We start from the raw sequence: 27425 nt of genomic DNA, 5'->3' as shown, positions 1-27425 counted from the left end.
TTGTACATATGCATTTAGTGCTATTATAGAGCAAATATAAGGACTATTTGATGCTGATGTAGTGCTATGGTATTATTCATTATTCTTCTCCACTTGAGTATTGTATTCGACGTTTGCAACGTTGGTTTTAACAGCTTTGTTACTTTTTTAATAAAAAGTGGAGCGAGTGTTACGATTTTTTCTGACGTTTCGATACCTTCTGGCGTCGTCTTCAGCGAAAAAAAATATAGTTCGTTCTTTGCCTGATGTTTTAATAAGCCAAATGTGTGAAAAATTCTTAGTGTAAAAATGCCACACTCGACTTGAGCGCCTAAATATAGAGACCTGTCGGTGCCATCTCTACACATTTAAGAAGAAAAGCAGTAGATACAGAACACTAGATTAGGATTGTCGCTGGTGGTAGACCTTGTTAGAAAAAGAGTTTATATGCATAGTTAATTCAAAAAGCTTTTCTCACAATATACTATAATAAGTGACACGGGGGACTCCGGGAAAAATTTCGATTTTAAAATGAACATTGCGCAATACGTAATACATAAAACCCCATTTAATGAAAATCAATACGGGCGGGAAAATTTTGGGTTTGAAAAGATTTTGAGCTTTGAACTGATATAAAATTCAAACGAATTTTTAAATGTCTCAGCAAGTTGAACGTTTTCGGGAGCGGTACGTACCCCTTCCTCTGATTTCGCCACTGTGCAAATGAAAGTAAAGGAAAACTTGGTACTGCATTTTGTTGTGGAACTTAACATCCTTTTTCAGCAGATTTCGTAGCCGACTCTTAGTTTGCACAGCTGAAGCTACGATCCTACTGAAGAATCTTTCGTGATTGAAGCTTAAACAGACGATAGACGATCCTTTGAACTGCCAGACCATTGAAGCCATAACAATTTTGGAACATAAAATCATTTATGCTAAAAACAAATTAGCTATTTGACACGGAAATCCGGAAATATGGTCAACTGCATGAATGAAATTCTCATATAAAGCGGGACCATAATGCGCTAGTAACGACAGGTTTATGGTACTATTCAATCCCCTTTCAAACAATTTGTTTGCACTTGTAACGTGCTATAAACTATCAATCCTGTTTGGGAAATATTAACATGACTCACACCATTCTAGCGTGCTAAACGAATATAGTAATGTGTACCAGAATCTAGGAATGAACTAAGAAATATACTTCGTTCATTTTGCAAATTAACCAACAAAGACACATCCAAAATACCAATGCAGTCTCCCAATAGTCGCAACTCCACCGAACAAGTTTATCTACTTCACTGTAACCGCTTCACTGCACAGCTCACCCAAGCGGAAGTCACCGTACAAAACGGCAAACCACCGGAGGTAATTACTCAATTAGTTTATCTGATCGAAATTAAAACAAACACTCTCGGGAGAACACTTAGCAGCAAGCACTCCCAGGTGTGCCACTGTACGATTTTTCACTTTCTTCGTGCACGTGCATGGGAGGGGCAGCGAAAAGAACCCCGCGGTGTGAACAAGCTCGACACCCATTTGGTACCAAGTTTGCGCCATCGGCGCTTACCGAAGGTACCTACCTACCTGGTACCTGAAAAACAAGCACGCTAACAACGTCTAATTAAAATGCAAATCCACATTCCACTCCGCCCGGCTCCCCCCATAGTGTTCGTCCTGTCATTGTCAAAGTTCACCATCAGCCGGGGGCAAAGGCTTCCGGTCAATACCTCCAAGCTCGTGGAGATTCGTCGTCGTCGTGGTCGTCGTGGTCGTCGGCATCATCATCATCGAGGTTCCAACGAGCCTCGACCGACCACCACCACCATCGAGACAATAAATCATATCGCCGGGGTTGGTGCTTATAAAGGGCGAGAACATGACCGCCAATTACTGTGTACACAGTCAGTCCCCGTCGGAGGAACGTTGCTAACCGGTCGGAACACGTATCGAAAAACGGCGGTCAATCGGCGAAAGGGTTGTGAGTCAAAAACACCATCGTTTAAAATTTTATTATTACCAGCAGACATGGAAGCGGCCGCGGACGAGGAGGGTGAGCACCAACATTTTGAGTCGAGTGTAAAGTGGTTCTAGACCAGAGCGACCACAGTAGCGCGCGGTAGCGGGGCGGAATTTTCGGTAAGAGATGAAAGCTCCCGTGGCTATTGCCACGCGTGACTCAACTTCCCGCTAGTGGCAGTGTGCAGTGGCGGAAGCTGTGGATCAAGAGACACGCCACTTCGAACAGGGATGTGTTGTTCGGTGTCGTCTGCAAAAGTACAGCAGCAATAGCAACAGTAGCGCGTGGGGCGATTATTATCCCCTCGCGTCTGTGGTCCTGTGGCAATGGCCACTAAAGAGAAACGGCGGCGAATCGGTGCTACGCGGTGCTGGCATATGTACTTAATAGGCCTACTTGCGCGTGTACTCGTCCGTTCGGTTATTGCGTTCGCTTATATGACGATGTTTATGGTAAATCCGGGAAGGAACGAGCGAATCTGGGTAATAACACTTTTAGGAATTGTTGCCGCCTGTGTACTAGCGCGTTGGAACGTAGCACTTTCGGTAATTTCTTTTCCAACTGTTTGCGAACCGTTGCCCCCCTTTGAGAGAGTGCGAGTACTTGCGGTATTATGACATTCGCTCTGTCCGGTGGAAATGCAAACGGAATGTGGATTGGTTGTTACCTGTGCTTTGTAGAATAATATTACGGCGATCGTTTGTGTTCTCTAGATAGTGATGATAAAAAATGAAAACACCTAAAGTTTTCCGAAAGTTTTGAAGCAACTTGCTTTAATCGGAGTGATGGTTTTCAGCCAGAACAACCAATCGTTTGAAAAGCTAAAAATTGAGCAACTTCCAGAATTGCGAAACAATTTTTTTGGAGTTTCGGGAGCTCAACAGTTTTAACAGTTACTTACACTCGACGTCAAGTGTATTATATTGACAGATAGGATAAGAGGCTATAATACGCCCCACCGGGGCAAAACGCCCCACTTCTATTCGTAGGACCCCAGAATTATTTGAAACGTAAAAATGACTGGTAACAGTAAACTTTCATGAAGTCAACGTACTAAGTTGGACATTTTTGCTATTCTGCAAAACAACAATATACGTAAAAGTTTTAAAAAAAGCCATTTCGTTGTAAGTTCCCACCATTTTCTACAAGTATTTCAACCAATTGGGAAGAATCGGATCTGTTAGAACTATTCCGAGAATATTTAAAATCGTATCTAAGTTTTTGAAACGGTTTGAAACTATGTATGCAAGTCGTATTCTTCATGTTTTCACAACAGCCCATTACCGGACAAAACGCCCCGCTAATTTTTGGATGGTATGCCCCATTATTATCACAACTGAAATATAACTATTAAGCCAATTATTAGCATTTAGATAACAGTAATATTTATTTTCTTTAGATAAATCAAAATTTCATACAATGTATGACGTTTTTATAGCATCATAAGTTTCAATAATTCGATTAGGGCCTATAACCCAGTTGTTTGGGCATACTCACTGATTGCTGTGAGGCATACTATCCTTTTTTGTGAGGCATATCATACTGAAACTGGAGGCATTCTGCTCTGGGTGAGCGAAAAAGATAGAATTTGAGCATCTTTGAAAAATGTGTTTATTTATTTGCATGCAGTGACCCCTCTGGGACCATATTCCGGAATCAGTGGAACTTGCCGACGCGGCCAAATGACCTCTAAACTTGTTTTTAATACTTTCAACTATCTTTTGAAGCTCAGTAGATGTTTTTTGACATGTCGCATGGTAAAGGTGACCCCCTGGGACCAGATTCCGGATTAACCGGTGAATCGATCAAGTGTCCTGGTAGTTTGAAAACGGTTGAAATGGTCTTGTCCTTCTTGGAGTCATTTTTTCAATAGATCCAATCAGCAGTCATTATTGACCTCTCGTGACCGGTTTCAGAGCCGTCGGGAAAGATTGGCCAAACATCAAGTTTTTTTTATGATGTCCTTTAGTAAAGCCTACAAGATTCAAAACAGTTTAAGGTAAGTCGCATAGGAAATTTTGATGTTATTAAGGGGTTACACCACTGTAGAACACGAAAACATAGGCATATTTCAGGATTTTTTCCAGACGCAATATAGAAGTGAATCAAGATTTTGTAAAATGCGATTTATAATACTACTTATGAAGCACAAAAAATATATTTTTCAAGTAATTTTTCCCATAGCACAGTGGGACGAGCCTGGACTTAAGTGTAGATATTAAGGTCACGCGATATTTGGGTTTTCGGCATAATTTGCTCACAGGGATTTTATCCGGTTATTTTAGTTTTTTGAAGAAACAGTTGTTCATATGGCATAGGTTGCTTCAGCACAATTATTCGTTTGATTAAATTACATCGTAAAATTACAAATGAGTTACTAGCTTGTTTATTCATTGTGTAAATAGCTGTTTGTCGTGATAATTAACAAAGCACGAACTTCCAATGCCATAACAACTACGACGCCCGCGAATGCCCGCTATCACACTATACTCATTCGAAAGCTTTTAATTTTCTCTTTCTCATAGGATGTTTTCGCAAAATTACCATATGCCCATAGTAATTTTGCAAAAATTTGCGATAAGCAATCAAAGTTTTAAAAAACTGCAAATGGAGACGCGTGGTATTTATTGATATCAAATTTAAATAATTATTATAATAATTATAGCTATATTAATGACATGAAGACATGCACAGCTTGCCAATAATATTGAGAGGATGATCCACGAAGTTTATACAAGTGCACAAATGAGGAGAGCCGAGTGGAAAGAGTAGTTACTTAGATGTTGATAGTATCCATTTTATGAAACAGAAAATATCGGACGAATCATCGTCAAAATCGGACGGAGATTAAAATAAATTATGCTTGAATTTTTAAGTATATGAATAAACGCAATAATTTTTATCAACATTAAATAAAATTGTATATGTTTAATTTCTCGTTTGCTCAAGTAAAAAAACAGTGTTTGATAAAACACGTGTGATGTGATATGATATTAAGCCATAATCATTTCAATACTTTTCTAGTGGATGCGAGTAGACTTACGGTAGCCCCGAAATAGTTTATCATAAAACGTTTACTCAATTCCTGTAACCAAAAAAATCTGTTTTAAGCAGTCGCGTAGGCAAAAATTTCGAACCATGACGTAAATAAAATAATGCGTGAGCCAAACTACTGATTAGTGAAGTTATTTTTGCTTGTCAATTCACGTCCAAAATAAATTCAACGTTCCAAGGTTATTTAAAATCATCTTATTTGAATCAATGAAATATAACAATAATTTTAAAGTACTCTAATGAAATGGAAATTAACTCTTGAATATCAAACATAACTGCGGAGTACCAACATTGACAAAAAAAAAATTAAGAACCGTAACGACAAAATAATTATTTTTAGCCTTCCTGTTTTCTAATCTGTTTTAATATCAAAAAGAAATGCAATGTATAAACATAAGTACTAAAAATATTAAATGCCACGACAAAATAATTATTTTTGAGCCACCCTAATGAGATGGGCTTTTTTTCTAATAGGTTTTAATATTAAAAACAAATTCAGCGCATGACCATTACCATTCAACAATTTTATGAACGATTACATCAAAATAAATATTTTTGAGCCACCCTAACAAATGAAAATTTCTTTTTATGACATGCTTGAATATCAAAAATGAATTTAGTGCACAACAGTAACTTTTAAAATGATTTGACGCTTTGACAAAAAAATTATTTGAGTCACCCTAATGAACAGTAAATGTTTATTTTTAATGCATTTAAAAATTTATTTTTAATGACATCAAAAAGGAATTGTACGTATCAAAATTACATAAAACCGTCTTACTTTAACTGATACGAACTTTTGACTTTAGTCCACCCTTTGGTCTAAGTCGAGCCACTGTGCATAGAGGACTCTTTTTGGAAAGGGTCCATGGCCGGAAGCCTATTTCCCATAATTTTAACCTAGACCTTAAAGCTAAACTTTTCTCGATATCTTATAACAATAACAAGCGACGTACGTACGTAGAGGTTTTCAAAATAACTTTTTCTTTCGCGAAATGGCGCTCTTTTAGGGAAAAAGTGCAAAATGCATAAAAATCGACACCAAATTGTTGATTAAAAAAATTACCCAATAAAAAATAAAATCCTACATACGTCGCTGGGGAAATCAATTTTGAATATACTGTAAAAATTCCAATATGAACAAAAATCATTTGTTTGAGTAACATTCCTGGCCAGCTTAAAAAATGTGGTTCCGGAAAAAACGCAGTTAATATTTTCAATACGCTTTGAATATACATGAGAGGCGTTGCGACAGAATTGAAAATTTGAACATTTAGCAATTATTGTTGCCTGTGGTTTTTAGTATATCATTCTCAATACCCTAAAGCACATTTAAGATAAATAAAAAAAATTGATTTTTTTTAATTCTGCGGTGGTGTAACTCCTTAATAAAAAAAACCCCAAATGGCAAAACCTGGTGCTTTTGAACCATGGTGGTCCATTGTCCATTAGTATGTACTAGAAGAATTTCCGGTTCTTTTGATAAATAAAGAACCTTGATTGGGCAACTCTATCTAGATATTCTAGAAAATTCTGCTAAAATCCAAACCCGACCGTTTAGGTGTTTATGTCGTCGTGGTCGTGTCTTGTACACAACCCTTTAATTTTAGAAGTAGAGTACTTCCAACGTTTCAAAATTTTCTGCTGAGATATTTTCCCAATATTTAAATGCGAATAACTTTCGCTGTACTTAACGAAATCATAATATTTTTGCACTATATCATCGGAAAAATGTGCACGTGTTCTTTATTCAATTTTGAAAAATGTACGACTGCTATAAATAAAGTAAAAACGGATTTTTCAGAACATCTCTATTTCGGGCAGAGCCGTCAAAAGGGAGCATCTAAGCGTTTTATCACATACGGGAAGGTTATTTATATAGGTCCCGCGAGCTACATGTTGACTGTATCGTCCGGACGGTACCACAAGCGGTAGATGCTATAGATTTTCAGCAACATTAGAATTTGCAAACGCTAACACCTAAGTGACCCAATCGAATATTGATAGTTTATAAATAGAAGTGCCGTGTGTTCGTTTCAATCGTTCGTCGCTCGCATGTCAAACGAGCAACATCATGACTATATCGTCCGGTGCAATCGTTCGTGTACATGCAACGATTCGGTTCGTGCGGCGAGGTGAGTAGCGTACGATAGACTGCATACAGCAGGGAAACGGGTTAAGTTCTATATTGTTTAACTGTGTTCGAGGTGACATCGCTGCTGCCGAAAATTTATGTCGTCTACTATGGGGTTTCGGCAGTAACGAAATTGACTAGCATACATTTGTTGGACTGTGTGGGGCTTGCATGTTTTTGATTTGCAACATTTTTTAGATTGCGTTCAACACTGCACGGTGCGACGTGTGTGTGTTGCGTTGTGATAAATCAATATTATTTTTCAGCTATAGGGGGCGGGCATAGCGTAGTTGGTGAATCGTTTGCCTTGTACGCAGCTCAACTGGGTTCGATTCCCAACCCCGTACATAGGGTTAGAGATTTTTCCAAGAGATTTCTCCAAGCCGAAAAGAGGCAAAATTTAAAAAAAAATATATTTTTCGGCTTGTGTGTTCGTTTGGTTGATACGGGAGAAATCCTCATGCCAACATGTTTTCGGCGGTTTGTGGGTGCCTAGGGTAATGAGCCCGTTGACACACACACGTTTCATATTTCGCATAAGCGGTTTCCTTTTTTTTATCAAAGAAGCATCTGACAACATGCTTTTGTAGGTAATTCGAAAGCACGGGCGGACTGAACTGGATTTGCTAATCTAAACACGTTTAGAGCTCTGCTTTTAATTTATAAAGAGCATTCAGCACATACGCTCAGGCTCAATGTAATGGGGACAAATAATTTCGAATCAAGAAACAACCTAAGAGCATGTTCTGGAGTGGTTGATTTTTAGATTTATAATTTTGACAGTTCTATAACATCAATCTGAAAATTTTAAAACTAGACCTTTCTCCTCTCAGCTTGAGCAGGCGTTCTTTTTAGTTCAAAATTTATCCCACGTCGTGTCTTAAACGTTACTGGACTCAAAACTGATTTTCCTCAGTTTATCCAGTCTGAATATCTTTACTGATTGTTTTCTACAAAGCTGCTGTTTGTGATCGATTAAGGCTAAAAGATTGTTGAATGATTGAAATAATAGATTAGTTTAAAAGAAATGGCAGAGTTAGTTTAAAAGTATTGTACTTGGATTTTGAATTTTGTTACATATGAGAGCAGGACAGTAGACTATAACAAGACGTAGCATGTTTCACTGAAGATTATTTAGTCTTCAGACCGGCTCCAGTCGATGGTTTGGAAGATTGAGATTCTTTCGCGAATTATATTGCATGCTCTTGAAAGCCCGCACATAGGGTTAGAGATTTTGCTTAAAGAGATTTTCATAATTCAAAAAAGAGGTTTTAAGGATAAAAACTCGATAATCGAAACAAAAAAAAACTGAAATACAAACAATAACCGACTGCTGTTTAGGATATAATGATAACTGCCAAAGCCGCATCCAGTACCTCAAAATCAACAGTAAGTACCATCAACGAACAAGCAATTGCGACATATGCCGGGTTTTCACCAGGAATGCCATCATGGAAGATAAATCTAACACAGCCATAGTTTTTACACCTTCTAGCCAAAAGACAAACCTCTCTTTCTGCCAGATTTTTAAATTATAGAAGTTCTTACACACAAATTTTGGTTATATTTGCGAATTGATGCACGCTCTATAAAGACTAAAATATCGAATTTCGATGACTTTGAGGTCGCTGTCAAGTGACACATTTTGCCAGATATTTTTAGTTGAACAGCAAGATAAAATAAATTAATCAAAACATAGTGGCAAACCTGGTTCTCACTCGTGACTTGTATGTGCAAAAAGCATGAACATCTGATCGCAAACATCAAGGCAGCATTAACGCTGACAGCATCGACGTGTACGAGAACGTGAGAGATATGCACGACGCCGAACATGCAGTTGACGACGTAACACATACTTCCACGATGCAAAAAAGTCTCCATATCCGTTTTACTTGTTTTCATTTGGCAAATATATAAACAATCCCGGCTCCAGCAGGATAGCTCACTGAACCAAGCCGGGAAAATGAATTATATAAAATATGGTTAAATTTAAACGGCTGAATCTGTGCAGTATTCTTAATCAATGTTCAAATAAGAAGTCATCCATAGTAAAGCCCGTCCGTAACTTAAGCTTCGGGGTCCAACGCAGCTCTCGACGGCCCTGGCAGCAGCAGTCCGGAAACTTTAGAAAAATAAAAAAACCTTAAAATGGATGTTTCATTTTGGTTAAACTATTTAATTTAATTGTTTACGAAAATACGAGAATAATGGTAGGCACACTTTGGCTGCCCTGTAACTTAGGGTCTACCGGGCAGGTAACAATAAGAACCTGAGCAGTGGGTAAAATAAATTTACAGTATAAGACACATTTTACTGTATGGAGTTGACTGTTGCAAGCTCATTATTTTTCACAAATACTATGATATTTGTTCTAAAATGACAATAATGTTTCGATTTAATCCTCTGTCTTGGAAATACAAGACAGAGGATTAATTCGAAAAATTAACAAATGGATTTGCCATGTAATTATATTACGGTCCAAAGATTGGAGCCAACCGTATTTGTCAACTCCGACAATAACGCACTACAATTGTGCTGCAGATGAGCTGTAATTTAAAAACACCAAGAAAGGTATCTCTCTCAATCTTTTTGCTCACAGTTTCAATTCATTACAATACGCTGACACCCTCATATGCCTTAGCGCATATTAAATAAAAATATCTTACGTATTGTTCAATTCCAACACTCAATAACAACTTGTGTTTCATCTTGATCTTATTTTTCAACCAGAGTATTAACATGTGCAAGAAATGAGTTCTTAAAAGTTTAATTAGTTACGGCACGAGAATATGTGCCCATCAAGTTTAAATTCGTTAGCACTGAATAACACACTTGAAAACTTTTGATCTAGCAAGGAATCTGAAGCCGCTGACGAAAAATTAAGATTTTTCAAACAAGCAAAACTATGGATGTGAAGAAGTACCGCGGAGCAGAGTTGCATTTGTTCATTATTAATGATTAATTTTGCAAGCTAGAAACCAACACTCTGCAATAAACAAATGTTATCATTGTCTAGATCTTGCATACATAGCCTCAATGATGTTCTGTAATTAGCACACAAACAAAGACACATCCACGGTATCAAAAGTGTGTAAGTAACAATCTGCTCAATCGCTTTGTCGTTAATTCTACTCTGTTTGAATTTTGATAACAATTAGCATTCTGCCCAAAGCTTGCTTATCATCCAGCCAAATGCAGCTCTCATGGTGACAGAATGTCACCCCTAGTGGACTAGAAGCGATCAACACACACCCACACGTTCTAGCTTCCGTGCATCACATCGTCGCCTCGGTTGACATGCGGCTCTATGAAAACTAATTTTGTTTATGTTTTTGTTTGCATCAGTCATCCGCCCGCCTGCTCGTACACTCACCACAATTTAACTGACCGACCTTTTCTTACGCATCGTCACGATACTGTCACGACACGGAAAGGCTTCTATTTGAACACTCATCATGGGTAAACCATCCCTCGTCATCCTCCATCGAGAACAGCCCATATTCATACATTATAATCGTTTTATGAATTATGTAAATATTTGCGGTTTGAAAATTTCAACGCTCCATCACATGACACGTACGAGCCGGCGGACCGAGGCTGCTCTTGCTGATCTATCGGAATGAATTTCGTTGTGGAAACGATTCCAGGATCTGAGTTTTATAGCCATCGAAGTGAAATACCATGTCAATCTAGTGGTGGAAGCAGTAGTATCACTTTTTTTCTCAACTTAATATAGAACCATCCTCGCCGGAAAAGCTGACCAAAAATGCGAATGACACATACAGACAAACACACACATACATACACACAAAGCATACAAGCCGACAAAATTTTTCGAATAAACAACTTTCAACAAAAGTAAGTTCTGCCCACAATCCCATTCTCGGCGTTAGATGATACCGGTCCTGTCACAGGAAAAAGAGGGCAACCAAGTTCGTTAGTGATATGTCTGCTTTGTGAAAAAATAAACTTTTAACCAACAACGAAATTTGTACGACAGGAAAGCACCTTAAATTATCTTGGTATCGTCACAAATTATTTCCGCAACCCTGATTTCCAGAGTACCCGCCCTAATTTACCGTTCCTTTTTTCATGAACCAAGATTATCGATTTTTCCATCAATTCCGGATCCGGTATGGAAACCGCACTGCTACGCCACCGTCGTTGGAGTCATTCACTTTGACCGTACGTCGGCCGCGCGCGTAACCGGAAACGTCGACCAGTAATTTTTCCCAAATTACAATAAAAACATTCATAATGTGTTTAAGTAACAATAAGTTCCCACTTTTCTGTTGTCGTCCCCCTCTTTGATGCTATTGGGCGGAGATCGCGTTTCCCGATTAACTACACACTTCGGGTTCACCCCTTCCCAAGGGATTTTACTTTCTTTTCCCACTCTCCGCTATCCGGTTCAGTTAATATTTATTTATTCACCTATCGGAAAACATTCTACCTTATTATGCTTAGCTGCTGTCACTCTATCGGCTAAAGATTTATTACTTCGCAGTGTCCAATTTACTGGAGTTTCGATACTGCGGGACTAAATGGCTGTTAAGTGGTGTTTAATATCTTATGCTATTTTTGGCTAACTGCTGCTGGTTACTATGTGTTATTGACGCTAAATGGCTGTTTGAACGGTGCTAACTTACGGCTAATTAAGACTACGTGATCTGGTGGCCGTGCGAACGGATGGTGGTTTTGAAGTGAAGAGGCTTACCACCTTATCGGTGGGTTTCATATTATTTAGAGAAATAACGTTTCATGGAGGAGGAGGAAGATAAAGACCAAAGTTAACATTCATTTCGAAAGAATATTCTGGACGAACCCTCTTCGTTGAAATTTAAAAATGTTATTACTTTCGGATTTCAGACTCGTATCGACATCATAAGAAATCTGTGGTACTTGTTCTGAATTTAATCGTCTGAGTGGATCACTTAAACTGTTTATTTTAAAAGTTGTTTTAAACGGTGCAATGTTCTGTATACCATTTGAAGTTAACTTTCTAATGATGACTGAAAATGACACAAATTTTAACTTCGTTGCTGTCGTATTTGTTGTCTTGTTGTATATTTTTAATTATTTTGAATTTATATTATTATTTTGGGATTACTTTTCATTTTAATTTTGAAGTCAAAACAAGTGTCAATTTTGTCAGAACTCTATTATTTTGGATGAATGATTAGTGTTAGCTGGGTAAAACAACTAATCTCATATTGAAAAATTTGATGTTCAAAAATTGTGCTTAAAATTATTGTAAAATACAATTGTTTAAGCTGTCCGCAGACGAGGCAACAGGACGCACGTCACAAAAAAATTCACTATGGATTTAGTTCTACCTACTCAATAGTTCGAATATTATCCATAGTTTCTGTGGCTAGTTTTAATGTCAATTATAGAGAAATATTTTGATTGCAGTTTTCTTCATTGCTGTCAGTTGAAGAAAAAATGTTGACAGTAATTTTAATGTGAATAAGATTAAAGTTAAATTTCAATTCTCGGGACTGGTGAATCGAAATTTTTTTTTCAAGCTACCATATTGTACCAACTCAAATAAATTAATAGATAAAAAAAAGATTTCAAGGCTCATGGTGAATTTTGACAAAATTGAACATAATTTTCTGTTTCTGAATATTGATATTTTTGATAAAATTCAGAGTGATATTTGATAGTTAAACTGTTCTAAAATTTCCACAGATATGATAAAAGTAGAAAAATATGAAAAATGTAGCATCAAACATAACACAATTCAAAAATAAAATAAATTATTAATTACTTTGCCACGAAATATAACCAAAATAGATCAAAACCAAAAACTTGGGCGCATGCACTATATTCTTCATACTTCAAGCATTCCACGATAGAATGTGTCAATTATAAAAAAATAGTACAATGCATTGGTATTTTTGACAACCAAGTTCATAATAGATTTTGAAGAAATTGTGAAAATTTTAGAAAAAGACAATAAAAATACTAATTAAGTTCAAGATAGAAAATATTAAAAAAATATTAACAATCAATATCATCATTTCAATCAATTAGTTTATTTCAATTATAATAGATGTAGCTTCATCTGTGGGAAATTTCAAAATTATCTCATTTGAAAAAAATAAAATAGACGATTTAGTTCAAATTTTCTTATTTTTTTAAATTATTTGAAATAACTAGAAATCATTAAACATAAATGAAAATGTTGGAAACTAACAAATGCATGAACATTTCAAATTTAGAAGACATATACAATTATAAAAGTTTCTTAAAATTTATTAGAAATCTTTAAAAGCTGAACTGAAAAAACTGAAAAGTTAACAAAAAATCAGAAAATTCATGAAAACTTATACAGATTTGTAATTTTTAAAATCATTGTATTGGTAAATAGTTTATAAAAAATGATGAAAGTTGCTAAAGATTAATAAAAGTTCAAAATCCCTATTAATTTTAATAGCAATTTTTTTGGAATTTTTTAAAGGTCTAGAAAAACAATTGTTTACGAAAATTTTATAAAAATTCTTAATTTATAAAAATTAAAAATTAAAATTTGTGAAAATTCATAAAATTTTAAAAACAAGATCGTAAATTGCAAAACAAAATGGGAATTTCAAAATATTTGAGCTTTTTAATTTTTTTGGGATTTTTAATCATTTTTAATAATAAAATATTATCCATAAACATTTTAAAACACAGTCCATTTTATCAAAAAATCTTGTATTACTAAATATATCCAAATATTACAATTTAATATCCAATATCCAAATATATTTTTCTTTCTAAAATTATAGAATTTTTCTATTTCTAGAAAATTTTAAAAACTTGTAAATCTTTTGAAAATTATAAAGAAATATATTTTTTTTTTTAAATTGAGAAAGTTTAGAAAAGATTTTGAAGTTTACAAAAATTTATAGCATTTTTGCCCTCGTATAGGCCGAATAGAGTGACGGTAATGCAAACATCTTCAAGCAATATTACAAGTATCAATTTTTATTATCTTACGGCATCAATAAATAACAATTTATACAAGTTTTATCGTAAATATACAAATAATGCATCAGCTAGGAAATAGTCGTTCATATGGTAGTCAAAATAACTATAGCTCTTGAAATTGATCTCTAACAGAAATTTACTTTAAGATGTTGATTGCAATACGCCTGATAGTGGTGAATCGAGGAGACCCGGAAAGCTTTTTGGACCTCTTTCATGTTGGATGCTTTTCCAATTCTGACCTGCTCAAATGAAAGTTTCAGCCATTAGTTAGTATTATTAGTATTTGTCATGTGTTATAGGTTTTCGTCTTTCTCACATTTTATTTCAAATTATTTTTTGCCATTCTGCGTATGATTGTCACAATATCTAATTTCTTCCTTTGATATATAGTTGTATATCGCTCGTACGTCTAGCCTTTACTCGGAGACACTCAAAAGCACGCGGGAATATGCAAACGACCACACGGTTATAGAAACGCATAAGTACACGCTAGCGTCATTATAACGTATATACGACAGATAAAAAAACACCTAAAATAACATACAAGCGTTCGAGCATTTCGCGATAATTCAAACCTAACAATACTGGTGGTTAAGTCAACGTGTTGGCACTTACGAAGCGCCGACTTATAAACACCCGCTCTCACGCGATCATTTTTCGGAACCTATATACGTTTGACAACAAGCCTTTGGGTGCTGAAGTTGGAGTGAGATAGTCCCGGTCGACCATTCAAAACATCGCCCGAATATGCGAACGGCTACACTAGATTGCCCAGAAAGAAAACCGAATTTTTGAAGTTTTGTAGTACGTTATAAGTGCAATCTAAGTTTTATGAGTGACTATAAAACTATCATAAAACCAGAACTCTAAGTTACTGAATAAGATCTGTTCTGCAACTTTGTAATACATTTGCACTAATGTTGCATTAAAACTCCATTGCAGCGTTAACAATGCAATTAAGTTCTATATTAGCATCATTAATGCATACATGTATAGCCGAAATATAGCATTATCACTTGTTCTGTATACGTATATAAAGCTGATATAACGCGCACATGCTCCAATGATCTTTAAAGCATGTATGCTTGCTTTACATGTGTATTTAGTGCCTTTATAGAGTTAAGAGAAAGCCGATGTAATGCTATCGTAGTGCTGTGAGTTTATTCGTTATGCAGCTCTTGTTGCAGCTTATATTCGGCATATTTCATATCATTCGAACATATGTAATATAGTCCAGGCAGTAAAAGCAGTGCACTTATCGTAAAACACGAGACAAGGTACCACTGTTCAAGACTTACTTGAGGTAATTTTCATAAAACATTATTCATATCAAGTTGGAACGAAATCCCATTAAGGATATTCACTACAATGCATTAGAATTTAAATGTTTTTCTTTTTTGTTCATCATACCGAAAGGAAACGTAAAAAATGGTTTCAAAAGCATTGCGGAAAATGCTAGCCAATTGAGGCTTTATAATAGCATGAGTATTAGGCTTTCAAATCTGACATTTGTGCGCTGAAGTTATATAATAGTATTAGTACCGCAAAAACGGGCAGTCCATCTGCACAGTAACAGCACAATATTTCTCCTTTTCTGGCATAATACCAACATTATATCAGTATATAGGGCTTAACGGCTGTTTAAGACTGACCTATGTGACTAAAGCAGATATTAGGCTACGTTATAATGCTTATTAGTTACTTTGGTCATGTGCTAAAATTCAGCTAAACCCAACCATTACGTTGCAAAAAAATTAAGTTCGTGGGAATCGATTACTGATTTATCACCATGTGCCCCCATGTGTGTGTGTAAGGCCCCATGCAAAAAAAAACTTAAGGCATCACTTCCTTAAAACTTCTGTCAAATAAGTTGGATTGATGTGGAGTCTTCCTTCTTATCTTGCGGTGATAAATTGCCCAGCGGTGAAAATGCGAGCTAGTAGGGTTTCTTCATGTAAATTGACGAAAAATCCTGTACCAGCTTCGAACACATTGGTCCGGTATCTTGACTTGTCCGAGTTGGTTCATATTTGAAGCAGACACTCCTAGTGAGACTAGAAATTGACTCGGAGGATGCCTGATTGAGATCATTTCTTCCTTGTTACTCTTGGCTACACAGTTATATACACAAGTTCAAACACGCGAAGCTATACGCATTATAGCATTCGCGTAATAAAAATGCCGACCCGATCAATCACGTTAACGTTGAAACGCTTGTGCCTTTCGCGATAATTCAAATCTAGTTACGCATGTGAACATGCAAACGCGAACATCCTTGTACACCTACCCTAAGGAAACAGTAAACCCATAATACTCCCAGGCCATGGTTCCATTTTACCCCGTGTGTAATAAATAGTGTTTTGTCCTCCGCCAATAGCGCAGCAATTTTAATTTATCTAGGTATCTAATTGAAAAAAACTCATTCCTTGTACAACAAGGAATTTTGTGATGAACTAAAATAAGGTATTGTTCTTGCATCAGACGCGTTTTTTGTGCTCTATTTATGCACATCACATATTCTTCCAACTCCAATCACATAAAAATGAACAATATTGTGAAATAACAAATTATTTGCTTCTGAAAGTTACTGAGTACATCAAAAATCAAATTAGAGGAAGTGTGCCTGTTAATTTTTTAAATTATTCGCATGATTCTGACCATGATGCATCCTAATGGTTTACATTGATTTATGGTAACCGGAAGACGCAATCTTGAATTTCAAAATGGTGCTAATCATCAATTTCTGATGTTTACTGTACACCCCATTATAAATGACATCCATATTGATCACCATCTCTTGGCTTTCACAGTGGCGACAATAAACAATTTCCGCTAGCTACTGACCTATACGCAGACCAGTAGCGTGCGGTTGGCAGATTGGACCCCGCCAAGAGCGCCATCCTTAGGGAGGCGCTGTAATCTTGATCTGCTTTGTAAAATAAGTGGAACTAGTGGAATAATATAAAATAAGTGAAATGAGTGTGTCATTTTTAAGTAAACACTAAACTATTGTCTGGAAGACAAATTGAAAAAGGAAGAGTTGAACTATTCTTGAGCCTAGAGAGCATAATGATTTGTCTTGGAGAATGGTGTAACTCACTTTAGTATTTCTGAAAATGTGTGCTTAAAGCGTCTTTCAATGGAACACTTCAGATTATTCAGCCGATTTTTGTATACGGGGCAGGGTATTAGATGATGTCGTCTTTCCCCACAGTAGACACAGTCTTGTCGAACAAGACGTAAATTGAGACATTAAAGGTCACTCGATACGACTGTGTAGGGACATACTATTTTGCCCCACCCTGTTTGCTTATAATCTTCGCTCACTGGAGCAAGAGCTCTACGAAAAGGCCAATCCCGTGCTTCAGAAGATCCACACATGAAAAACTCGAATCGATAACCACACCTTCAATCTCAACTTCGTGGACGGGCATGTAGGCGCGGCAGTGCTTCATAAAATATTTGTCTCCAGTAATGTCGATTGCTTTTTAGAGAGACAATCATCAATCTAAGAATATCTGGTCAAATTTTTGAGATACTTAGCGGAAAATCTTTGAACCGACCGCACATAAGATATGGTCCGATAGAGTTCAATGTATATGAGTTTGAACGGGAAGCCAAAGCCTTTGATGACGAATCTCGTTCCCCATCCTGGAAGATGGGAATTATATTCCCCAATTAATCGCCTGTTTAGCGTACTGAACATACTGTTTGCTGGAACAATACTCCGCCTTCAAACATCTAGCGTCGACTGAATTTACAAAGTCTCCCGAGAAAATGCTCCCTCTGTCGCTTTCGAATATCGTAATGATGATAATACAGACAAATTTGCCGTATACGTATGTTTCAAATTTCACAAAACGTTGGTGGACTGTTAGTGCTCCACAGTGATGGCTTTACCCAAAATTAGCTGGGAAATTTCGGTTATCCACATTTCTTAAAAATTATTATTTTTTTCGAAAGTGAATAGGAATCGATTGAAATTTCTTCGGCCGATGTGTTAATTCTGCTCAATTTTACATCGGTGCGTGTCGGCCTCTCTGCACTTTGTGCGAGGAAATAATAATCCTGGGAGTCTGCAAGGGGAAACTTTGTAAACGTTTTTCAACTGAAACTGTCTTGCCAGGTCTGCAAAACTTCTTATGAAATTATCTATAACAGAGGAAATAGCAAGCTTAACGATATTTCTACTGATCCTCCTAATTCATGAATGAACTTGGTCCTATCGAAACGAAAGATCTGTTGATCGAGTCAGTAGAATGCTATACAACTTCCGCTACATTCCTTTGTCAATGTAAACAAACTTTTGTTTTGCTGATTTCTCTTAATTTGTTATATTTTCAACACAGAAGACATTTGAAATTGAATCTACCAAGAGTAAAGATATTGATTCATGTGTATCTTTCATGAAATTCAACTCGACAGCGGAATAATGAGCGAAATAAGTTTGTTTACAAAAATCTCATTAGCCCTTTTGAAGAAATGATATTGAATCACAGAGAACAGACATATAAGCTAGAACAAACTTTCCCGAAGAACCTGTGTAAACATTTAAATGAAAATACGTTGAAAATCACCATCGCATACAGGTTTGTATGCATGAACCATCATTGTATCCAAGTTTGCATACAAGTCCCGTATAGCGATTGCAGGCCGATCAAAGCGCCGACCAGTGGCAAGTTGCTACTTGCTGTTGTCATTTCAAAGCAACAGTTTAATTTCTTACACATGTTGAAAACTTTACTTGTATGTCAGTTCTCAGTGATTGAATTGTTCATTTTTTAAATTTAAAGTTCCTTCATGGACATTGTAAAATCTGTTACTTATGTGTTAAATTGTTTTAAGGACACTTAATTTCATATTCACCACGGTATATTCGCTGACATTGCTGCTAGTGTCGACAAATGCCGCAACTTCAGTCTGCCATCTGATCTCGTTCAAAACAGAACGCAAATGGTCCCATTTACACACAAAAGGATCTCCGAGTGTGTCGCTTTGTCTATTCTTTAGTAAAAAAAAACTATCGTTGCTTCTATCTACCTATTAAGGAGCGATAATTGACGATCGACAGGAAATAGTTGCCCGCTATTTTATTCGGGCTGTGGAAAAGTTGATAAAAGTGAATATCAAGCGTAAGCTGTTCGCACCCTGCAATTTAACCATATAATGTACTGATCATGTTAAGGACCATCACTCAAACAGAGTCGTTCATCAAGCGGAACAGCATGCAGTACGCCGTCGAATACGAAAACGTTAAAGTCAACATACCCGTATATATGGATAATGATTTAATCGAGGTACAACTGCACGATCTGACACCATTTACATCTTATCACGCAATGAATGAGTACTTTACGGAGAAGTGGTCTCTGTTAGAGAAACCTTTTCTCGGATGTTCTCAATGATGTTCGTGTGTTGAGAATGTGTTCGAGAATACTTATCCCCTCCTACCTGACTCTTCTAATCAGCTCAATGGAGTTCAATATACTCACAAAACGCTGGTTGCACGTCTGGGGCAGAATCCTATGTGCAAATTCTGTAGTAGGCGCTACAACACGGAAAACCAGGTGAAGCAGTTACGGAAAATTCAATGACTGCAACACAAAATCAACCTATAATAAATAACAAGCGGTTACTAAAATATTAATTGCAGGCCAGCAAGTAACAAACACTCACTCATCAAGGACAAAAATCAGCAAAATCAACAAAGTAGCCAACGTCGACGACAAGTAATACACAATAGTGGCTCGTAAGAATAATAAAGCAACAAAACCATCCAATCATGAACAATAAGAAAGCGATGGGTATTTAGCGACATCATAAAATTTCATAATTTTGGGTAAGGTCGCCAAAATTTTAAATGACGTCGTTGCGATGACGCGAGAGACCCCCAAGTTGTAGTGATTAATGCAGCTAATGATTCACCACCAAAGTGCAGCTAATACTTCACCACCAAGAAAAAGAATTTAAACAAGCTGCGGCAAACTGCGTCAATAGGATCCTTAGAGCAAGAAATAAAAGTAGTTGTTTTATTTGTAATTTTACCCACGGCTCAGGGGCCAGCCTTAGCCTTTATCTGCTTTATAAACATAGGTTCAGTGAACCATTTCTATATACTTAATAAAACATTGTTTGAACGTCTAACTGAGAGAAAAAGTCAAAGTTAACACCAAAGGGGCGTAAAACTGAGTCTCCGCCAAGGGCGCCAGAAGACTACGCTAAGGCTCTGCCTATATCTCAAGATTTCTAGGGCGTCGAATAATTTACTAAAGTGTTATCACCCACAAGTCTGAATAAGAAATATTCTTAACGTCTGTTATGAACCTATTTATAATTTTTTTTAGCTTGGGTTAATATTATATGCACTTCTTACCCTGAAAATTTTGTCGAACCATTTTAGCGCTAATTAATATTTGACACTCATTTGCGTGTGGTTGTGATAAATATACAATTTCTTATCAAACAGAATATTTTAACCCGCTTTTCTTATCATCCTCTCTAGTATGGTCTCAAATACAAACTTCGCCAATATTTGTATAAATTCGTGTTCATCTATTTATTTAAATTTTGTAACATTTTTAAAATTTACCAAAATGCCTAAAAATACCATACATTTGAAACTATTTCACAATTGACTCTTCTAGACTGAACAAAACCTAAATTGACAAAAGCAACCACATTTTCAATCGAGTTTTAACCAAATTAATTAAAATTCATATAATTATTTTAATTATCCTGCAACCAACTAGCGGTTCGTTCGCCCATCGAGAAACGATCCTCGGTAGCTACAAATCAACCGACATTACCCGATCCCGGTTTAGCCGCATTATCACTGCGGAGTAAATTGACCTTCAACCGCGCGCGTTAACTACTTACTTACGAGCGCGTACAACAGTTTGTGGATAAAGTTTCACAATCCTGCCTGCCTTGTTGTCCGAAAACGCTTCCGGTTGCCGGCCAGGGCACACCACATTTCCATTCTTCTCTCGGAGCGGAGGCGGCGAAGCTGAGGACGCTTCAAGATTGCGATAATTACAAGATCCTATTATCACCGCGCTACCGCAAACTGTTTCTCGAAGTTTCGAGAAGGTTTGAACCAGCTGGGCAGCAGTTTGTTGTTCGCATGCTCAATCGCCAGCCGGCCCATCCCATGCGACTGACTGCCCCACAGATGTTATTAGAGGTCGGGTAATAAGATTATATTGGAAACTATTTTAATTACGATATTTGCATCTTCATTTTCTGCTGGTCGGTGGCCGACTCGTGTGCCGTTGAAAGCCGTTTGGAGGTGCTGCTCGCGGTTCATGTTATCAGTCGGCCGGCTGGATGGAGGTCGGTTTTCGAATGGTCGATAGCCGAACGCCGAAGATAATTATGGCGTCGAGTGTGTTGGTGATTAGGATTATGATGATGATTATAATAATGCTACATACTGCTTGCTTTGCGCCGCTGAAATTATTCGATACTGCAGGTACCAGCGATTATTGGATTTTGTAATAGCTCCGCACTGTTATTTAGGTGTAACCAAAACTGTAATCTCACCAAATTTAAAAGCGCACATTGAAAGCTAAAGAATTGCGGTTCAACTGAAGGAACCAGTTCCCTTGGAAACCACCATCATTCGCACGGCCTTTTTCCCATAGATAGTGATCCACCCCACTGTACTTGTATTTTCCTATAATTATAACTGCTTGCGGTAATGCTCCGCCGGACGGTAATATTAAATTGCTCACGGGACAGGAGTTTATGACCGCCTATTCAGCGCTAACAAGTTCGACTGCGCGTCCGTTGAAGCGGATACCGTACCGGCAGCAGCGGTTGATGCCGACTCGCACACACGCTACTGCTTGGAATAACGATAATATAATTATTCAATTTTCAGCTAGATTAAGTAATCCGGTAAACACCAACCGGCTGGAATAGCTAAGTAGATTAAGATTTTGGCGTCAAATTCAAGCATGTATAGACCCCGTAAGGGAAAGAGGTGGGGGGACGAATTATCTACGCGAATATCGATTTTCTAAAACCTGTTTACAGTGAACGGATCTACGATAGATAAATTGTTAATTTACGGATTAAATTCTTCGACTAATACGTGTGTTTGATATTGAGTTCCTGATCATTACTGGTGCTGGTGCTCATTATCGCCGTGCCATCGTCTGACGACGATTAAAGTTTACGCGCGGAATAATGGCAATCACCTTTTCACCGGCTTCCTAAAATCCTAATGCGACTCTGGCAGATTACACGCATCCTCACGTACCTACACGTGATAATACTAATCAATGAGATGCTAATCATCCGTCGCGCAGTTCTCTTTCCAACGCGGACTACATTTTAGTGCTAGCATTAACATTAATGTTGGGTACCGTGCTATCGCCGCCCGATTGAATGGTAGCCACGTGAGTCGACGGCATCAACGAGCTATCAACGTCGATCGGACACGGTGCCACACTCAATCGATCGAGTGCACATTAATTGGCCTAGGCTAATCGAATTTGGAATCGGTGCTATGGGAAAGGGTACTTTGCAATTACTTCCATAATGGTTGTGTCAAACATTCTAAAACTGTATAATTTTTTTTGTCAAGTTTCTGTTAATTCTAAATTCTTACCCTACAAAAAATGGTATAATTGGCGTTCATTGCGGAAGGAATTCGTTCAATGGGAAAGCAACACCCTCATTCGAAACTTGCCCTTTTTCCCCCCGTCTCCCGGACATCTCTCAAGGGGGACAACAACAGTCATCACAACAAACAAAACAGCAGCAACAATCGGAACTAGCACAACAGTTGAACAACTTTTCGCCGTCGCCGACGGTTGCGAGCGGGTCGAGTCCCCCACTGGCCACCGCCAACGGTTGGGATCATTTGTTTCGTTCCTCGGTCGTACCGCCCCCCTGTGGGTCGGAACGACCATCGCGTTCCAACTCTTTCCGGTCGGAGGCACGTGTCTTCTTCTCACAAGTTCACAAATGCATCGTCGTGTGACCCCCGGGTGTGGCATGGTGGTGCGAGAATAGACCCAAATGTTCGAACGGGTGATGATGATGGTGATGGTGGTGCAAAGGATGACAGGTGGACAACAGGGGATGGTGATGGTGTAGGGCGGCGGCAGCTGCAGCTGCTGCTGCCGCTGCCGCCGTCGACGGGTGTTGGTGATGGTGGTGGGATGCTGCGGCTGCCGCTGCAGTGGCGGCCACAGTCGAGGAATTAGTGTGATGGTGGTGGTGGTGTCCACCGGTAGAGGCAGCGGCGGCCGCTGCAGCTCCACTGACGCTAGCCGCCGCCGCCAGGTGGGCGTGTAGTGTGGCCAGATTTAGGTTACCTGTGGGGTACGGTAGTCCGAAGCTCGGATAGCCGGAGAAGCCACGGCCGGCTGCGTATGCAGCGTATGCGGCGGCGGGAAAACCTGCAACGAGAGTTTCGAAGAGAAGAGAAGAAAGGAGAAGGGGGAAAATCGTTAGTCGCATTTTATAAGCTGAAATTTTACGAAATGCTTTATAGAGTTTGTGCGAAAGTAGTAATGGAAAAAGATTGTGAAAAGGAATCATTGTAGATTGATTTGGTTCTGATTAACTCGTCTGACAAATGTTTTGGCCTAATGTGTTCCAATTTAATTCCCGAAAATTGCTACTGCTCCTTACTCATTAATATTATTTTGATTACATTTTCATCTGTTCTTAAAATTAATGTTGACAATACAAAGGAATGTAATGACGCATAGATCTGCTGTGCCTTATGTCATGTAAATATTTATTAATAAAATCTGAGTTTTACTACGCACTTCTGTAAATCGATAACAACTAGAAAATCTCGCTTCTCTTGATTCTTCTGGAACCGAACTATTACTGCTGTAGGACTGTGTTGTAAGCAAAATATTAGTTGGTCCATTTCGATTTTGAAGTTCTTAATCTTGAATTATAGACTGATTTGATTGGTTGATCCAGGGGCGTAACCAGATATTTAGTGTTTCGAATTCATCTCGTCAGTAACTAGAACAAACTTGGGGCGGCATGCCTATAAATCCAAACTAGCGCTAAAGTTGACACCAGTTAGACACAACTTGCGTGAACGCCTAAAACCAAAACTATTATGTACAAATTGGTTCATTCCAATTCCTTACCTTTAGGGCGTAACTTTTGCATAGACTTTAATTGTTTTGTTAATAAGCTAAGAGATAGTATTCATGTTAATTCAAGACAGTTGGAATCTCTCTTTAGATATATGTTCGCTGTTTATACAACTAGACTAATTCATAGAAATTTAAAATGTTCCCACGTGTATTTGGCAATATTCCAGAAATTTGCTAAACCGATTTTGATAAAAAAATAATAAAGTATTCGGGGAATGTCTCACGACTGCTAGGAAACCAGGATCAAAAGAAAACAGAAATCAAAAATTTGCAGCAACCGGAAGAAGGGTGAGTAGCACTTTCAAATGCAATCCTTACTGTTACATTAGAAATGAAAGTGCAAGAAGATTTAGAAGGGCCTTTGCTCCAAGTGAGTGATGCAAGAATGTTTTATAATCTTTGGTTTGGTTTAGTGTGTTTTAGAATGTACCGAGTAAAAATATTGTTAATTTTTTGTAGTTTCTAAACTTGGAGTAGCCGGTTACCAAAAGAAATCTATGTCTACTAAATAATGGTATTTTGTACTCCATACAGCCTGCCTAAATCAGTTAATAATTTCTATGGCTTTGACCGGTTTCCTGTTAATATCAATGGTATTTGAAAAAATCATACATCATTTCATACATTAATTGGTCGTAAATTCTCTGTTCGTCCTACTTTTAGAACTTTGCATGGTCTATATTAGTACCATAGCAACTAAAATTGCTTTTCTGTTTGTAACGTAATAAACATTTTTGCTGAATTACCAACATTATCAAAAATTAATTTTTTTTATGATAAAGCGATTTTTTCAAAAACTTATGAAATTTCGATGTATTAATTGAAAGCTTAAAAATGTATTTACAAACTTTGCTTTTCTCATATTGAAAGGTTGTGCAATCATTCTGAAAATCGTTAACCTAATCCCGGTCCGGAGGGTCGAGCGTCTTATACCATTTGACTCAGTTCGCCGAGATCGGAAAATGTCTGTGTGTATGTATGTGGAAAAAATGTCCCCTCTGTTTCTCATGTACATTCCTATCGGATACTATTGAATTTTTTATTGATTGGTCTTCCGGTTCCAGAGTTACGTTTGATCACATAGCAAATTCCCATATAAACTGGTACCACCATTATATCAAAATGATGGAAAACTTATTAAAATGAGCGCAAAATTACTTTGATTTGTCAGTCTAGATAAATAATAAACTAACCAAAGTCGCTTTGACCACATTGGTCACCTATGACGGTTCTTAACCTTAAGTATTCTATTCTGACTTTTGAATTAAAAAAAAAAACAAATTAAATTCAACCAACAAACTGACAGTTGTCCTACTGAATGACGTATCAGCAAATATCTCGTTCGCCATATTGTTAACTGGGACAGCACCTCACATAGCCTGATCTGGTACTTTTGCAATCCGCTAGCAGCTTGCAATCCCAAGTTTCATCTGCAAACTATATTAGATCTAATGAGGCAACCTATAGAGTCGTGCAAGTCGCATGGGTTTGGATGTGTTATTATCCCAAAAAGAAACAAACTAAAAATGTTTTTTTTTGAATAGTTTCGAGTATAGAAATAGAAAAAGGATTGTGATATGGAGTACTAATCTGCATCAGAAAGTACCGTAACCCGTACACCCCTAAAGATCCCTATTACACCATTATGTGGGATAAAACAGGTTTTTGTTATAAAAATCGCTAACAGTTGTCCATAGATATATAAATTTGATAATTTAAGCAAACTTATGCGCCGATAAAAGTTGTAAAAATCTCTAGACTAAAATATTTGCGAGAAATAATCACATAATAATATATTATAAAAGCGAATCATTCGAAATAAATATCTCATTTAGAGTTCATTGTTTTATAAATTTGGTGTTAAAACTGTGGCGAATAAAACTGTAATGTTTAGGGTTATAAAGATTTTGATGAAGAGTACTAGGTATATTCTGCATTACGACGGATCGCTTTTTCCAACGAATTTAAATCGTATAGTAAAATCAAACGGATGTAGGGTTCGATCGAACTATATCTGTACGAAAATGTTAATCATATTCCGTCGCAAAGTAAGGATGCATATCAAAAATTTCTGACCAAGAGCTCATTTCAAAATATCGGCCAACAAGGTAGCGTTAACAGTTTTACGTAAACAAATCCCATTGTACTGAATGAAAAAATGATAATTTGTTGCACTATTTGGTCGAAAATATTCATAATTGTATCAAATTCTTAATTATGCGCATATTTAGCATAAAATATGAAAGCTAAATATATGAATTTTTTTTCAATGTAATGTTCTGATTGGTTTCCGTTATTCGATGTGTATCAACAGAATAGGTTCGTGAAGTAAGTTACGCCTTTATTTGATTTTCCGTTATGTGTTTATCTATAGAAGAACGAACACCGACTTCGTAGCTGTCCATTCTGGATTTGGTGCAGGAATTGCATAGAACGGCGTGACATCGTCATTTGCTGGTAAGCGGAAAAGACAGTAACCAACAAAAACCAAGATGTGCAGGAATATCTTGGGAGCACCCCTTCGAAAAATCACGAATGAGAGGGGCATGTAATCAGTGCAACTACATAAAGCTGCGTTGCACTCGACTGGCGGAAAATATGTGAGATACCAATGTTTAACAAACCAACGATATTGAGAGTAACTTCGAGTAACCTGCTTACGTTTTACTAACATTCTCGCTTTGCTTTGCTGTATACAATACGATCTCTTGGATCTTGTAGTTATCAAAACCGAAGAAAGTCGCATCTCTAAAGAATAATGGATACCAAAAGTGCTCTAGATCTCAAGGTCACCAAAGGTGCCAGTTTCGAAAAATATCCACGGTTTGCTTTTAGCGCAATTTTTCCACTCTACAGCGTATCTCGTTATTTTGAGAGAAAATATTCCAGTCGCGTGTAAATTATTGGGATTACCGGTATTTCGGGGTTCAAATGGGTTGATAATAGGAACTCTAGCAAGCTTTCGGAGGCGGTAGGGTCACACTACATTTACCAGCTATCCGGGTTTTTTCACGCTTGTCTCCAGGAGAAAGTCAGTCGGGCAGTATTCTCTCACATTGGGCAACGTAATTCGTTGCGCAAGCGAAGACCTGGCGCTACAATCCCGTTGCGGAATTTTCGCCTGCTA

General features: G+C 37.4%; 1 protein-coding gene across 1 annotated transcript in view; it reads right to left on the bottom strand.

Moving 5' to 3' along the window:
• Nucleotides 1-23132: 23132 nt before the first annotated feature.
• Nucleotides 23133-27425, bottom strand: part of LOC131688343 (ice-structuring glycoprotein-like) — a 43872-nt gene continuing 39579 nt past the window's right edge. Inside the window, exon 4 of the mRNA XM_058972547.1 lies at nt 23133-23575. Coding sequence (XP_058828530.1) covers nt 23133-23575 — 443 coding nt within the window. The remainder of the gene's footprint in view (nt 23576-27425) is intronic.

The sequence above is a fragment of the Topomyia yanbarensis genome, chromosome 3 (genome assembly GCF_030247195.1).
Source record: "Topomyia yanbarensis strain Yona2022 chromosome 3, ASM3024719v1, whole genome shotgun sequence".
NCBI classification, from domain to species: Eukaryota; Metazoa; Arthropoda; class Insecta; order Diptera; family Culicidae; genus Topomyia; species Topomyia yanbarensis.
The sequence above is the reverse complement of the archived record's forward strand: the minus strand, read 5'-3'. Positions and strand labels throughout refer to the sequence as shown.